Source organism: Talpa europaea (assembly GCF_964194135.1).
Source record: "Talpa europaea genome assembly, chromosome: 13".
NCBI lineage: Eukaryota > Metazoa > Chordata > Mammalia > Eulipotyphla > Talpidae > Talpa > Talpa europaea.
The window spans coordinates 3,376,213-3,392,036 of record NC_140080.1 but is presented as its reverse complement, the minus strand read 5'-3'; the positions used below and the strand labels follow the sequence as shown (position 1 = coordinate 3,392,036).

At 41.1% G+C, this 15,824-nt stretch overlaps 1 protein-coding gene across 1 annotated transcript; it reads left to right on the top strand.

Moving 5' to 3' along the window:
* Positions 1-3,985: 3,985 nt before the first annotated feature.
* Positions 3,986-12,540, top strand: GIMD1 (GIMAP family P-loop NTPase domain containing 1; the record flags this gene model as incomplete). Its single annotated transcript, XM_084252075.1, has 2 exons — positions 3,986-4,381; positions 12,280-12,540. Exons 1-2 carry the CDS (start codon positions 3,989-3,991, stop codon positions 12,538-12,540), a joined length of 654 nt encoding a protein of 217 aa, XP_084108201.1. The 5' UTR covers positions 3,986-3,988.
* Between the last annotated feature and the right edge of the window lie 3,284 nt (positions 12,541-15,824).

The following is a 15,824-nucleotide window of genomic DNA, read 5'->3' as shown; positions in this document are numbered from 1 at the left end:
TCAGGGGCTCCAGGGTCAACAGCTTTATTAATCATTAGTAGACCCTCTGCTTCTGTGCATTTGGCCAATAAAATATACTTATCCACATAGTTTAAGTGCATGTGATTCCTAGGTGAGAAGACTAAAACATAACATCTTTGACACATAAAGTTATTTTTATGTAAATATATGTCTGATGATATCCTTTATTATACTATGGTACCTAATTTCTCAACAGTGCTTAAGAAAGGTCATTTATCAAAGACGATATAAATTATGGTAACAGAATTAAGCAGAAGTGTCTCAGAATAAAGCTTGGGATCTAACAAATTTTGATATGTTTTAAGGATCTGAATTAAGCATTTTTGTTTCAGGGCAATATTTTTCTCAGTATTTTATTTTCCTTTAGATAACAGAGGATGAAAATCATTGACTTTTTTTTTTTAATTTTTTTAAGACTTATTTATTTATTTATACAAGCACTGGGTACAGTCAGAGGTACAGGAGGGTGAGAGAATTCACCAGAGCCAGAGCAGGGAGCAGAGCAGGCAGAAGGACCGAAGTACACTGCTGAGGGGAGCAGCGGGTGGCAGGAGAGGTCTGCACGCCATGTGGGACCCTCCTCCGGTGGCCGGGGAGCAGTTGGGGATCGAACCGGCACTGCAGAGGCGGCGGGCAGCTTCGCAACCCAGTGCTCAACCTCTGAGCCACCGGGGAGACCCTAAAATCATTGACTTTTATCTTGGTTTCAAAGTAGTATTCATTTCTTTGATACATGTTTTTATGATAACTCACTATGTTGTAACTGTAAAAGATATTTGAATATACCTGCTCTTCCCACTCCTCTCTTCCCTCCATCCTTTGCGGTCTCTACTCTTCTCTTGGCTCATCCCCCATTGACAGCAGTTGGCTACCATGTTTCATGAATTTGGCTCATGATCTCAGGATTCCATTTTCTCAAGTAATGAATCAAAACTATTTCCTCAACCACAGTTCCTGCCTAAGAGAAATTCTGGAATTGACTGCTAAAGGATAATGCAGTTTTATCCCTTCTAAGTTATATTTAGCCAAGTTACTGAAAAAAGTGAAATTTTCAAATTGTTTTTTTAAGCTCATTCAAAAGAATTTACATCAATCATTCTATATCAATACATCACCCATCTTTCAGACCTCTAAGTCAACTCAGATCTAATACCTCATTACACAACTGTTGGAGATTATTTTGAATACTGCAGTCCCACTGGAACTTTGAACCACACATATGAACTCTGAACCTTATTTTTCAAATGGTCAACTGTGGCATTCAACAAATGATTCAAACTACGATTCCAAAGTGGAGGGTTTGAAAACTAAGAACCTTGTACACTTTCCATGCTCTATAAGAAACAGAGTAAAGGGGCCTTCCCTGGTGGCGCAGCGGTTGAGCGCTGGGTTGCGAAGCTGCCCGCAGCCTCTGCAGCACCGGTTCGATCCCTGGCCACCGGTGTGGGTCCTACATGGCGCGCAGACCTCTCCTGCCACCCGCTGCTCCCCTCAGCAGTGTACTTCGTCAGTCTGCCTGTTCTGCTCCTCAGTCTGGCTCTGGTGAATTCTCTCACCCTCCCGTGCTTCTGACTGTACCCAGTGCTTGTATAAATAAATAAAATAAATCTTAAAAAAAAAAAAAAAAGAAAAGAAACGGAGGAAAGAAGCCTTCTATATTCAAAACATTGCCTACACAATTAATACATGCTGATATAGAGTGTCCAGCTGAAAAATGCCAATTTACGGTTTCAGGAAGAAAATGAAAATAAATTCTGGTTCAAAAATTAATTTTTAGGAAATAGGCAGCTACTGCCACCTGGGGGAGGCTCTGTCTGTTTCATCCACGAAAGCCGATGTGCTGGTCAACTCTCTGCCCATGAAATCACAGACATCCCAGACATCTCCCAATTTCCTTCACATAGGAATACATACTTTACAGAACTTTTGAGATGTCCAGAAGATTAACCAGAAGAAGGTTTCTACATCTTATACACCCAGACACTCTTGGAAAGCATGGGTTCCAAACTAAGAAGTGGAAAAAAATTAAATTTAAGCTTTTGAGAACAAAATAAAACCCCAGTTTTTTTTAAGCAACATTTAGTTGTACTCTTTTTCTTATATATGCTATCATTAACTTATGAGGAAAATGCATATACTGATATACTCACACTAGTGATTACATTAACAGGGATAAGATCACAGATTTGATTATGCAGAAATAGCCAACAGAGCTTTCTTAGAAAAGTTTTGAATTTATGAACTAAATGCTGTTATAAAGTCAGTATCTATTTATTGTACATGTATCAAATATCTATTTATTGAAACTTTCCATGAAGCAATGAAGTAATGATAGGGTATTCATCAATTACAATGAGCAAAATTGTTAATGTTGCTTTTACAAGTCTAGATTCTGTTTAACATCTGCTCATCTTGCATTTATTTATCATCTGGATAAATTGCTCCCTTATTAGCAGTGTCCTAAAATAAACAACTTACTCCTGGAAAGAGAAGTTTCAGGAAGTAGCTATCAAAATTATAAGTGTGTCAGGTGACATAAAAAAGTCAGTGCTGATTAGACAGACAACTAATCATTTATCAAGAGGATCCTGGTAATAGATTAACTAAAGGAAATGCACACAGTGTCAGCCCCAGAGTGGTACAATAATACACCAGAAGGTTAAGGTTCATAGGAAAGAACAACTGTACCAGCTGGAGGGAAGCTTTTGTGAAGAAAGCACTTTCACGTTTGGAAAAGGTATGTGATATTTAGCAAACGGATTGGGATTCCATCATTAAACTTTTTAATCATACATCTGATTTGAAAATAATAAGAAATCTTATTGACTGAAGTGCAGCCGATACAGCTGAATGAGTGGAGTGAGCTAGGGTTCCCATGAGAGACTCCAGGAAGAAGTATCTTTGTATAGGGCTGTGAGGTTCCTTCAAGGTATTCATATTAGAATTAGACAGGGGAGAAGGGCACTAGAAAAAAAAGAAAGATCAGAGGTATATGAAACTGTGAAATAGTATTAATCATAATAAAAGTAACTTATTAACTAGCTTTATTTCTGAATCAACAGAGAAAGCACAACTGGCAACTGGCAGAAGTGTTGTCTTATCAATCTAATGAAATGGTTGATGGCCTTAAAATATTATGAGGGGCTTACACTATGCAGAAAATACTAAGGACAATTCACAGGCATCGCCAAATGGGGCGACTCTCCCCAGGATTCCTTCCTCCTGGATGAGCTACGCAATGTGGTGGCTTCTTTATTAAAGAGCCAAGCTGTCCTGTGTCGGCCACGGAGGTGATTTATGGTGATTTAGCTATTTCATAACAGAAAACAAATAGTTCACCTTTTTTTTCAGAAAGTTGCCTGGTTATAAAAACATTTTTAGTCAACAGAAATAGAAATCTTCCTTAATACTATTCATGTCTCATAGGAGAGAAGCATTCAGGAAGTGGGGGGAGGTGACTTTTGGCAGATGCCACGTGTGTATTCAGGGAGTGAGGAGGTGGGGAGATGGGGACGTTACACATGCCAGAAGGGCCATTCTCTCTACTGTTCAATTCCTACTACTCCTTGAGTGAACACATCTCAAACACTGCAGCCAGCTTTGTTCCTAACGTCAGGAACCTCAGAACAGGTTCTCCCATCAACTCACTCACCACACTGATGAGGTGACCTATTTCTCCTGCACCTGCTTAACATTATCTAATCAGGTGATTTGGGATTTTCCCCTTATATTCCTACCATGATTGCTTCTTCCTCTTCTCCTAATCCACACTTGAACTCTCTCTCCTCTCCAAACTATTGATAATATTCAGCCTCCCTCTGTCGCTGCCTATCTCCACTGTACAGGCTCACCCTTCCATGCTGTGGTCTCCACAGAGGAGGGACACGTGTAGTGCTCCAGGCCAGCTCAGAAGCCTTACCTGGGTAGGGGATGGAAGCCTAACGCCTGTGCCTGTCCACCCACAGCCATGACCCAGACCAACAAAGTGACCATCAACGTGGCCCTCTTTGGCATGACTCAGAGTGGAAAAAGTTCTGCTGGGAACATTCTGCTGGGAAGCACTGACTTCCACAGCAGCTTTGCTGCATGCTCTGTGACCAGAGATTGCAGCCTGAGCCGCAGTTGTCACCTCCACAACTTCATGCGTCGTGGGGGACAAGAGACAGCCCTGCAGGTCCAGGTGTTGGACACTCCAGGCTACCCACACAGCAGGCTGAGTAAGCACCAGGTGAAACAGGAGGTCAAGGAGGCCCTGGCCCATCACTTCGGACAGGAGGGCCTCCACCTTGCACTGCTAGTCCAGAGGGCAGACGTGCCTCTGTGTGGACAGGAAGCGCTGGCCCCCATCCAGATGATCCAGGTAATATAAAGAGGCAATTACACTAACACCATTACTCCCTGATGGAGGACATTATCCTAGTAAGAGAGAACCATGAAGCGTTAATTCAAAAAGTACAGTGATATAGGGACAGTCAGTAAAAATAACTTAATTTTCTCACTAGGTCATTTTTACAATTTCCTTTGCAAGAACCAGACATTTTACAATTGGGTCATAGATATAAAATGAGATGCTGCAATTCAGAGCTTAACTATGTCTCAGACCCTTAAGAACTGGGCACCCTACTAAAAAAGCTCAAGAGTGGAGCCTGCATACCTGCATTTTCAGAAGCTTCTGTATCTTTCTTAACATAATGAAGCTTCAGAATCACTGGACTAAAGTATTGGCTTCCATTCAACATTGAGGGGCCAATCTCTTCTAGTTCTCCAATAAATGGGTGTCCATTCACCAATGCAGTTATTAAACACTGGATTGAGTCCCTGCACGGAGTTTGATGACTGGTGAGTAACTGCCTGCCCTTGACAAGCAGTTAGTCTACAAGAGACAAGGAAATAAGAATAAGACGATGTATGTAATGTCAGTGTAGTGTGATAGACGGGTGGGGAGAAGGAGGCTTCAGAGACTCACATTACGCTAAATATTCAGGGAAAATTGATGATTCGTTTAGAGGAAAGAAATTAGCACTTTCAGATGCTTTTCTCATTCTGAAGGATTAAAAATGCTCCATTCCAGCTATGAGAAGACCACGGGGGATGCAGGGTGAACATGAGAAACAAGTACTTCTGCCCACTGGTCCATGGCCATGTTTCATTTAAGTTCAGTCAGTCTACAAGAGGCGCTCGGGGGAGGCCTGTATAGGCCACAGCTAGGGGTTGCAGGGAGGAATGCCTGCACACAGCACAGACTACACCCACAATTCCTGGAGACTGCTCATGGAGTTCTCCATCCTATTCAATCTCTGATTCTCTAGTCTGTGGCCACCCAAATTTAACTAGGCCTTGACTAGTGTTACTCAAGATCCTCATTAAACCACTGAGCACAGAGAATTCAATTGTACTAGGAGTTCCAGTTTAACGAAATGGAGAACAGAGAACAGATATTGTCCATTACAGAATAATCTGCATAAATATTACTCTTCTTTTGGTTCAACCTCTGATCATTGTGATTCAGGGTTTTTGATACTTAGTATACTTTGTTTTAAAGAAGAGTTTTTCTTTTTCCTGGTAAAGGCATAATGTTCCCAATGACAGACACAAGTTTTGTTTCTCAGTAACTGTGCATATTTTTAAAAATGAAAAAAAAAAAAAAAAAAGGCCATATGTGTAATCACAAGAAACTAGCGGAAAAAATTAGGGTGACAAGAGTACAAAGAATAGTCCTCATCATCCAACTCCTGAAAAATCAAGGACATGTTGTACAAAAGCAAAGAAGAGAGGATGATGGCAATTAAGAAACAATGTGGAATCTAAGAGAACCCACAAACCTCCCCCAAACTACTAAAGCCTGCATTTCAAACAGTATTTCTGGTAGAAATCAAGGGGTGGGGGTAGGGGGGAACTGCATCCATTCCATCAATGTAATTTTTAAACCACTTTTAAAATTCATTTAAAGCTGCTATTAAATAAACTAGTAGCTCAAGCTATCAGAGGATGTAATTCAGTAAATGCATAAATATTTTCTCAAATACTAACCTGACTCTCTCCATATGGCTCCAAATTTTTGTCTTTGCTGGTTCTTGGCGAAGCCAAAAAGGATACTTTAAAAGACTTACATTTTTGGAAATAGATTTTTCCAGTTTAGGGTAGAGAACAATATGGTAATTCCTTTATTTTTTCTTATACAAGTGAATTCAATTCATACATGTCTCTAATCATGTTAAATGGTATCTGGCACACAGCCCTCTCCTCCCGTGGATGTCTTCCTTAAGTCAGTGTCCAATTCAGGGGTTGAAGGCACAGAGGAGATGGCTGGGGCAAAGCTCGGGTCCAGAGTACTTATATTTCAGAATGAATAACTTCTCTCTCCCAGGATAACTCTGTAGCCAAGCCCGAACAATCCTCAAAGGGGCGGGGGGACCCCTAGAGGAGCAGGGGGACCCCTGGGAGGCACTGCGGCCCTGTCCTGGGATCCCACGGTGGAAAGTGCCTGTGTATAGGCTGGCCATGTGCAACCTTCTTTCTGAAGGTGCCTGGGAGGCTGGTGGCAGACATCTGGATGCGCTCACAGACTGGGAGCAGCTGCAGAATGTCTGGATACTCGGCAGGCCCGGCAGCTGCTAGCAAGGAGCAAGGAGCTGTTGAGGTCCTCTGGTTTCAGGCACGCCCTGGGATTCTCTTTTCCCCTGGCTCATACAAAATGGGAAAGGAACACTGCCTTCTCCCTTTCCCGTCCTCCTTCCCAGGGCGCTGATGATGGCCACAGAAGGAGCCTGCAAGGCTAACTCCTCTCCTGTACCTCCCTGTTGTCCCTTTAAATCTCTCTCAATTTGTGCTCTAATATTTTACACAGGGGTTAGAGCCAGCCAGCTGTGACCACTGAACATTTCCCCAAATGTTCCCTTTTTCTTTATTTATATTAGACCATCACTGATTTACAGCAAAATGAAGGCGATGTCAGTGAGTCATAGCCCTAAAATTGGGAAATAAAGGGAATGATTCATTAGAATGTTATCTGAATGTCACTTGAAAGCCTAAAAGGTCCATAAGTAATGGGTCATAATAGATATGACTGTCACCTAAGGAAAGGGCTAGCATGAGCCCAGCTGCACTAGGAACTGCATGCAAGTAGCCTGGAGCCTGCGTGCTGCTGCATCACTATGGCACCAGGTATTACTCCTGGGCACACTCAGGCTTATAATCAACTCCTCAATTGTTGACGTTTTAAGTGGGAGTGTATACAAATGCAGGGTCTGAAAATACTAAACAAAGATCCTGGACTTAGTAGTGAGATTGAATTTAATCGAAAAATAAATTCTAGGTATATGAGTGTAAATGTCACTAAGACTTTCCTGGCTTCAGTGCCTCGCGTGTAAAATGGGATCATTTTAAAGAGCTCTGAAGATTAGCGCTAACAAGTGTAAGGTGCTCAGTATTGGGGCCTGACTTGTGGTAAGCGAAAAAAGTAAATGAACACAATTATCATTCTTGCTTTGATCGTAATCATCACCGCCCAGGCTGTGACGGGTATATGCTCCATGAACTACTAGAATAGCATGTAATGGGGGCTGAGAGCAGGGATCTGGAGAAGCTCCTCTGTGGCTACTTCCTTGCTGTATGGCCTTGCACATGATTTCCCTGAACTTCAATCTCTTCATTGGTGAACTGGGCAAGACAATAGTGGCTACTTCACTGGGTTACTTTTGAGATTAATATATCTTATTAACGTAACAGTACATTCACTCAGACCCTGGCACACAGGAAGTGCACAATAAACCTTAGCCATGTCGTTATCATCTGTTATCATCACTCTCCAATTAGGACATCTTACTTGCAGACTTCTTCCTAGGGTTATCCCAACAGTCTTCAGAAGAAAGTAAGAGTGAAATCAAACTTACACGGCTCTGATGTAGAACGATAACAACTTCCTTATTAACTTATAACACTGGTAAGAAAGGTCACTGGCATGGTGAGGTTAAACTGAGTAGCCCAGTTTAGCAGGAAGGACATGCCTGGCAGCCAGGGACCTCCAGCCCAGCCCCAGCCTGCCAACAAGCAGCTCTGAGGCTTTGGCCAAGACGTTTAACATCACAAGGCTGGATATCCTTCTCTGTAAGATCAGGCAATTTGGAAGGATGATCTCGGAGGCTGAATACTCTGAATCTAATCTAAAGCGGCATTATCATTTAGCTTTGGCTCTCTGGGAAGGAAAATGTGCTGCTTTAAGTGGGATGAGAGTAAGGGAATAGCATGAAATATAAAGAACGGTCCTTATTGTCCTTCTGTTCCATGGTCATTTTTTTCCTCAGTTGATGTAATAGTTGGCTTTTTTTAAAGTTTCCCCCTAAAAAGTCCAGATGCTATGATTTCATCAACCACAAACAAATGGGGCAGGGCTGGTGAGGTCCTGGGAAAATGAACATAATTCCTGGAAAACAAAGTTTATATCCCAACTAGTTGTCCCAAAAGGACTAGATGGACTCATACCCATTAACACTCTGCAACCAAAGAGTTCATGACTGACTGTAAAATCTCCATCTAGCTTAGTAGTATATTTAAATTATTAACACCAGATAACTTACATTAACTTATCTTGCTCTTGCATTTTTTCTGTGAGGTATCAATCAACTATGATTACTCTTTCTTGGGTCCACAGAGAACACATTTGGCCACTAACACCAAGTGACACTACTTTCAAATATTCAACCGTTTTCCAGCCAAAAATCAATCTAAAGATTATAAGCTAAACCAACCATTCTCTTGTATTTTTGGCAGTAATTCAAAAGTGCAATTTCTCTCACAGTCTAGGACATGCGCATCCTTTCACAAATAATTATCAACATATAAAAACTTCCCAGTGGCTGAACACATGGGCTCCTAAGTGGTGTTGAGCTTACAAATCTATTATCCTTAGGTACTCTAGCTAATTTTCCCTGAATGACATTATGGCTTAAAGTATAGGAAATGTCTGGGGGAGACACAGAGGGAGCGTGTTAATGTTACACTACAATCCAATGGAGGAAATCAGTCACTGAAGACATACTGTGAATGTTATACCATTTAATGCAGTAAGTACTAAATAGCAAGAGAAGAATTCTATGAGCTCAGGTTTGACAGAAACTCAGGAAAAGAGTTAACTGAGCCAAACAGCTTATTTAGCATGAACTTCTATTACGGTGATGTTTTAAAAATATGTAATGACAAATATTTAATGACAATATCTAGGGGCTAGATTTGGGAGTAGCATTCAGTGGTAAGAGCAGTAACTATTTATGAACTGGCATTAAAATTAAACATTTCAGTGCTACGAAAATCAAAATAAACACATCAGTAATGTGCTGGCTAAGTATCAGGTCTGGGTCAAAACAGAAGACTCGAAAGACAAGAGTGATGAAGGATTAATACTTGCACTTGTATGAAGAGAACCCTAATACTCTACAATACCCAGTAATGCGCCAACGCTCTCCTAACTTGCAATGTCTTTTCCACCCAACAATTGTCTTGTTAATGACAATATTCAAGGCATCATCACATACCAGGAACTTTTCCTAATTTTCCCCCTTTACCCCTAAGTCCCACCTCACATCCCACCCCAGCCCAACTGCACTGGAAGTACAGAGGCTAAAAGCCCGTATCTAAAGCACAGGTGTCTTTTCTATCACAATACTTGCAATTGCAACAAATCGAAAGTCTTTTTTTCCTTTGTCCCTCATTCTCAGTTCTTCCCTAGAACAAAATAGACCCTCAATAAATATTTGTAGAGTGCTTTTAAAAATTCAAATTCTCAGGCACCATTCCTAGAGATACTTATAGAAATGGTCCAGGAATCTTTCTACTCCTGGAACCTATATGTATGTAGCACTTCATTACTTTTCAACCATTTGTATTAATTTGCTAGGACTGCCATAACAAACTACCACAACTGGGTGGTTCAGGAAAAAATTATTGTGTGGGTTCTGGAGGTTGAAAAGTTTTAAAAAGAAGTTAGCAGGGTTGTTTCCTTGAGGGGCAGTGAGCCAAGGGCCTGCTAAGGATTTATTTGCTGCTGGTTTGTGGATGGATATTCACATGGCCTTCTCTCTGTATTCATTCTTCATGCAAGTAGCCCCTTTTTAGGAGAGCAGAAGACACAGCCAATCATACTGGATCAGAGCCCATCTTAATGACCCCATTTTAACTAATCAGACCTGCAACAACCCTACTTCCAAATCAAGTCACATTCTGAGGTGTCGGAAGTTAGTACTGCAACGTAGGAATTTGCAAGGAGGAAGGAGGGAACACATTTCAGTCAAACACCACTGTCTGCTTATTTTGAAGCTCTGACTCCTGTCCCACAGGAGATGTGAGAGTATGCTGACTATATGGTATGCTCTGCTAATGTGCTACATCCCTATTAGCAAAAATCTGATTTTGACATTACATGTACTTAGACATATGCAAGAGCTATTTTTTTAAATTGAGGTTAATTAAGGTTTTGCTAACGTGTGTTTTTAAAGGCGCATAATAGGACAAAGTGCTCTTTGAAAAATTATTTTGTAAAGTCTAGAAACTTTGCTAGAATACTTATTCCTAAGGTATTTATCTTGAAACAGCAATTCAGATTTTCTTGAAGCAGGGCATTTTGAGGAGAACTAGAAATTGACAAGTATTTCATGGTATGGGCAAATTTGGCACATATATGAGGAAAAATTTAGATCTAGTCCTTAAAAGACTTCCTCTGACTACAAAAAAGAAATTGCAAATCCATGATAATGATTTACACAACAAAAGAGAAGCTCTACAGAAAAGTACAACTTTGTGTCCCAGAGATTAATTGAATATCAGGACGAAATACAAAAATAAATAAAACCCTAAGTCTTTTATTTGAGATGATAGTAAGAGGCTGGGTTCCAACTGAATCAACAGACACTTACTGCATTTACAACGTGCTCTGAGCTTGGACTAGTAAAGACCTTGTCTTCAAAGAGCTCAGGGTCAAGTTATAGAGATGAACATGTAGAGGGGTCTCACAAAAGTGAGACTGGATTAGCAGTTAAAACTGGTAACCATGGTCTCAAGGTGTTTCCAATTTCAAATATTTTCTGTATTTTCATAGTAGATTTGCATATCCCGATTCTTTCTGCCTTTCCTCCCTCTCATTTTCTCCCCCAGTACTGTATTTTCATATTAGATTTGCATACCCCGATTCTCTCTGCCTTTCCTACCTCTCACTTTCTCCCCTTCTTTATTCCTTTTTCAATTTCTTCATTATTTCTAGTCATTAATATTATAACTATATAAATAAAAAACTATTTATCTGGGACAAAATGTTAGCTGTTCCTACTTCTTTCTTCTGATTACTCAAGGTCCTGGGTATTTCTTGCTCTGCTTATTCCTAAGCATTTTCTATTTTTCTTGCTATAATAAACTAGTAGCAGCTTTGGAGATATTTTGGTAATGGGAGTGTTTGGAAAGGAGGAATGTTATTTTACTGTCACAATGTCATTACTTCATGTAACTTTGGAAGTATTCAAAAAAGTTAAATGGTGATTTCTAGATGCCTTTCACATTGCGTGAACAATTTGCCACATGCTGTTACTTCTGCTTTTTATCAGCTTACTTTCACTAATCAAACAAGAATTTATTACATAACCAACTTCCAAATATTACTAAACAAAGGCACACCAGCCTTCAATGTTTTTCCACAGCATGAGAGGAAGTCATCCGATAAATTGGGTTTGATTCTAGGCAAATCACAGTAATATTTTGTAGTTGTTCCAAATCACCAAATGCATTTTGACCTTAACTTTTCCATTACATGTCATCTGATTAATCAATGGATTGTAACCAGATTATATAATTACAAGTCCTCAGAAGATGTTTTTAGCAATGACTATAACCACATTCCTACAAGACAAGATATGGCAATTCTGTTGGCCCAAAGTTCCCTAACTTAACGGGTCTCAGTGCTTCTAACAGACTCAGACTGACAAATGGTGTAAATGTGACCATGGCATACACTGCATTGATTATACACAGTTTGGGGGCAATGAGTAAATAAATTACAGCAGCAGAGTAATAGAGAATTAGAGCTTTTTTTAAAAAGCCCTTGATTTGATTATATTATTTGACCAGTCTTCACTGCCCTTTGCCTACATCAGCTTTTAGAAACATAATGATATGCACATCTGTTGACTGTCTATGTTGGACCATAAAAACTCCTTTGCTCATTTATGAGGAATATAGTCTAAGTTAAATAGCCATCTCACAACTTCTCTCTTTCAGGAACTTCTGGGACAGGCTTGGATGAATCACACTGCCATTCTTTTCACCCATGCAGAAAAAATAGAAGAGGCTGGGCTTGATGAAGACAAATACTTACACGAGGCCTCTGATACACTGTTAACCCTACTAAATTCCATTCAGCACAGATATGTTTTCCAGTATAAAAAAGGAAACTCACATAACGAACAAAGAAGAAAAATCTTAGGAAGACTCATGGAATTTATAAAAGAAAATAGGTACCAAGTTCTGACCTTTAAATAAAATTTAGAGAAGAGGAAACAAATCATTGGGTTTTGGAGTCAGAAGTTTCTGGCATGGATGTGGACAGTCAGAAATCCCCCACGCTGCCAGTCAGGATCTACACGGGAATAACCACTCTGGAAAATGCAGTTAAAAAGAACATAAAGGAGGGCCTCCCCGGTGGCACAGCGGTTGAGCACTGGGCTGCGAAGCTGCGGGCAGCATCTGCAGCACCGGTTCGATTCCCGGCCGCCAGGGAGGGTCCCACCTGGCACGCAGACCTCTCCTGCCGCAATTGCTGCTCCCCTCAGCAGAGTGTTTCGTCAGTCTACCTGTTCTGCTCTCCGCTCTGGCTCTGGTGGATTCTCTCACCCTCCTGCGCTTCTGACTATACCCAGTGCTTGTATAAATAAATAAATCTTAAAAAAAAATAACATAAATGAATCAAATTTTCTTATGAAAATTCTATGACACAACCTTTACAGTCCAAGGTGTATATTCAAGAGAAATGTGTACATTTATGCACTGAAAGACAACTATGCACAAGAATGTTCATAGCAGCTAAAAGCTGTAAACGATCAAGCAGACTAGATGTCCACCAGCAGCAGACGAGATAAGCTAACTGTGCTATGTTCACAGTGGAATATCACACAGTGACGAGAATGAGCAAACTACAATGGCAGGCAGCTGGATTCGTGCAGAGCCTAAACATGATGCTAGAGAAAACATTCAGACATAAATACATACGCTCTGATGCCACTTGTATAAGGTTCAAAAACAACTGAAACAAGTCATCTAATTCCTGATACTGGAAGTGCTAAAGTCGGGGAGTGACCTTAGTGGGAGGGGCCATGAGTGAGGGGATGCCCGCAGCTCTTAGGCCTGGCAGTGTTGTTCCTACCTGGAATCTGATTTCATGGGCCATGCTCACTTCCTGAAGAGTCAACAACACTTGTGATTGTGAACTACCTAGTATATGCTATCCTTATCTGAAAGTTTAAAATTAATATCATATTTAAAAAGCTAACTCCACTGCACACTTGATACCAGGCCAGGAGAGTTAGTGAACCTCATCAGAGTCTGTTCCTCCGTTGGAACCTAATTTGTGGTTACTGTAATGATCAAACAACTTGGCATGAGGTCATGCTCAGTCGATATTAACTTTCTTTTCCACTTTCTCATAAGCTGTGCTTCCGATTAGGGGTTCGGAAGTTAAAAACTCAGAGCTAAGCCTTGCAGGAGAAATAGGTGTAACAAGTGCAAGAATATGAACAAAGGCTCCCTCTACCTCAAAAGGTCAGTCACTTTGGTTCAGCAACCTCCAGGAAGGTGGCAAAGTTAGCAGTGAGGCTCAAAGGAAAATTAGTCTACTCATTTGTAACAGGAAAGTCTACCACGAAGTCAAATCAGATCACTTTCATATTTAACACAAATACATGAGCTTTATAATTTACAAAGTTTTTCACTAAGATTGTTAGTCCCCAGTTTACAAACAGGTTGTTTTTATAAAGTTAATTTGTACATGGCTTTTTCCTGTGTGTGTGCACTACTTCGTATGTTCTATTAGAAATGGGATTAGAGCTGGTAGTTATTCCCCCAGCCTAGTCCTCAAGAGTCGACTTATGCGCAATGTGACCTGAACTCTGGCACAAAGATACCAGAAAGCCAATAACCAAAACTTACAAGTTTTCGGTGGGAAAGCATAGTACAAATTTCAACTTGATACATCTCCCAATCATTGCAAGCCACGGACCCACCCAACCTCCTACTGCTGAGGGTCCAGGATGGTGCAGTGAGATGCTCCAAAGGCTGTACTGGGGGCCTCGCGGAGGAACTGATACTTTCCAAGGGACTGGTGGCCCTGTTTCAGAGGAGATCTGAGGCTGGGAAGCTGAAACTACAGTGAATGGTGGAAAGCAGAATGGAAAAGTGGATTTCAAGTCTTTCCTATGCCCATTCATGGGATGTTGGCTTACTAGCCTAGTCAAAACAAGAACCAGTGAGCACAGAGATGTGCACAGCATTGGGTTCCAGAAGCCTGAGGCAGGCTGAGTGGTAATGACTGAGAGGAAAGTCATTACCAGATGCAGAGAGGAAGACTTCTTTGCTGCTCTCCCCTGAATTATTTCTTTTTAGATATACATATGTATTTTTTACAAAACCCCTAAATGTGATCATGTTACATCTTTGACTTTTGCTGCTGGGTTCACCGTGACATCTTGCTCCTCCTGCCACTCCACTTCTCACAAACCAGCCCAATACAGACGACTTTTGCCAACATCAAGTGTGGCATGCAGCACTCACATTCTCTGCAGGCCCCGGTAACCCCACACACGGCACACACACGACACACACACACACACAGGATTTTGTCTTTTTAAAGAACATACTCATGTTAGGGCCTCCCCGGTGGCGCAGCGGTTGAGCGCTGGGTTGCGAAGCTGCCCGCGGCCTCTGTGGTGCCGGTTCGATCCCCGGCTGCTCCCTGGCCACCGGAGGAGGGTCCCACATGGCGCGCAGGCCTCTCCTGCCGCCCGCTGCTCCCCTCAGCAGTGTCCTTCGGTCCTTCTGCCTGCTCTGCTCCCCGCTCTGGCTCTGGTGAATTCTCTCACCCTCCCGCACTTCTGACTGTACCCAGTGCATGTATAAAAACAAAACAAACAAATAAATAAATAAAAATAAATAAAACATGCCTCTATTAAAAAAAAAAAAAAAAAAGAACATACTCATGTTATGTTCTCTATAGTATCTTTTTCTCCTCCTGCTTAATACCACCTCATATAGAAATTCCTCTAAATTGGAACTCCAAATTTGACTTAAATTCACCCTTTTTAAAAGGTGCATAACACCTCTTGGTGTATAGGTAACATTCTTTATTGATGCACATTCTCGTCTTTTGTCACCCCAAGTCATGTACAATTCTTCTTGCCCATGTATTTTTTTATATGAATGGACTTTCCTTTTGACCTACATTCTCAAGAGTGGGGTTTCTGGCATAAAGACCCTGTAATTTTAATGTATCTTACTCAATTTCTTTCCAGAAATGTTGTAACAAACTTGATTCTCATAAAAAAATATTACAACTTTGTCCTTTTGGCCATTTTTCCATTATATACTTTTACATTCTTTACTTGACCAAACTTCAGTTAGGCTCTGGAGACTTCTACATCCATGTACTTCCCTGTGCCAGTTTTAGCAACAACCCCACTAAAGTCCCTTCAACTAGAACTCTACACTCTCGATGGCTTACCAGGCTCCCCATGCCCTGCATTCTGCCAAGTGGTGTCTAGATATTCTGGCCTCTC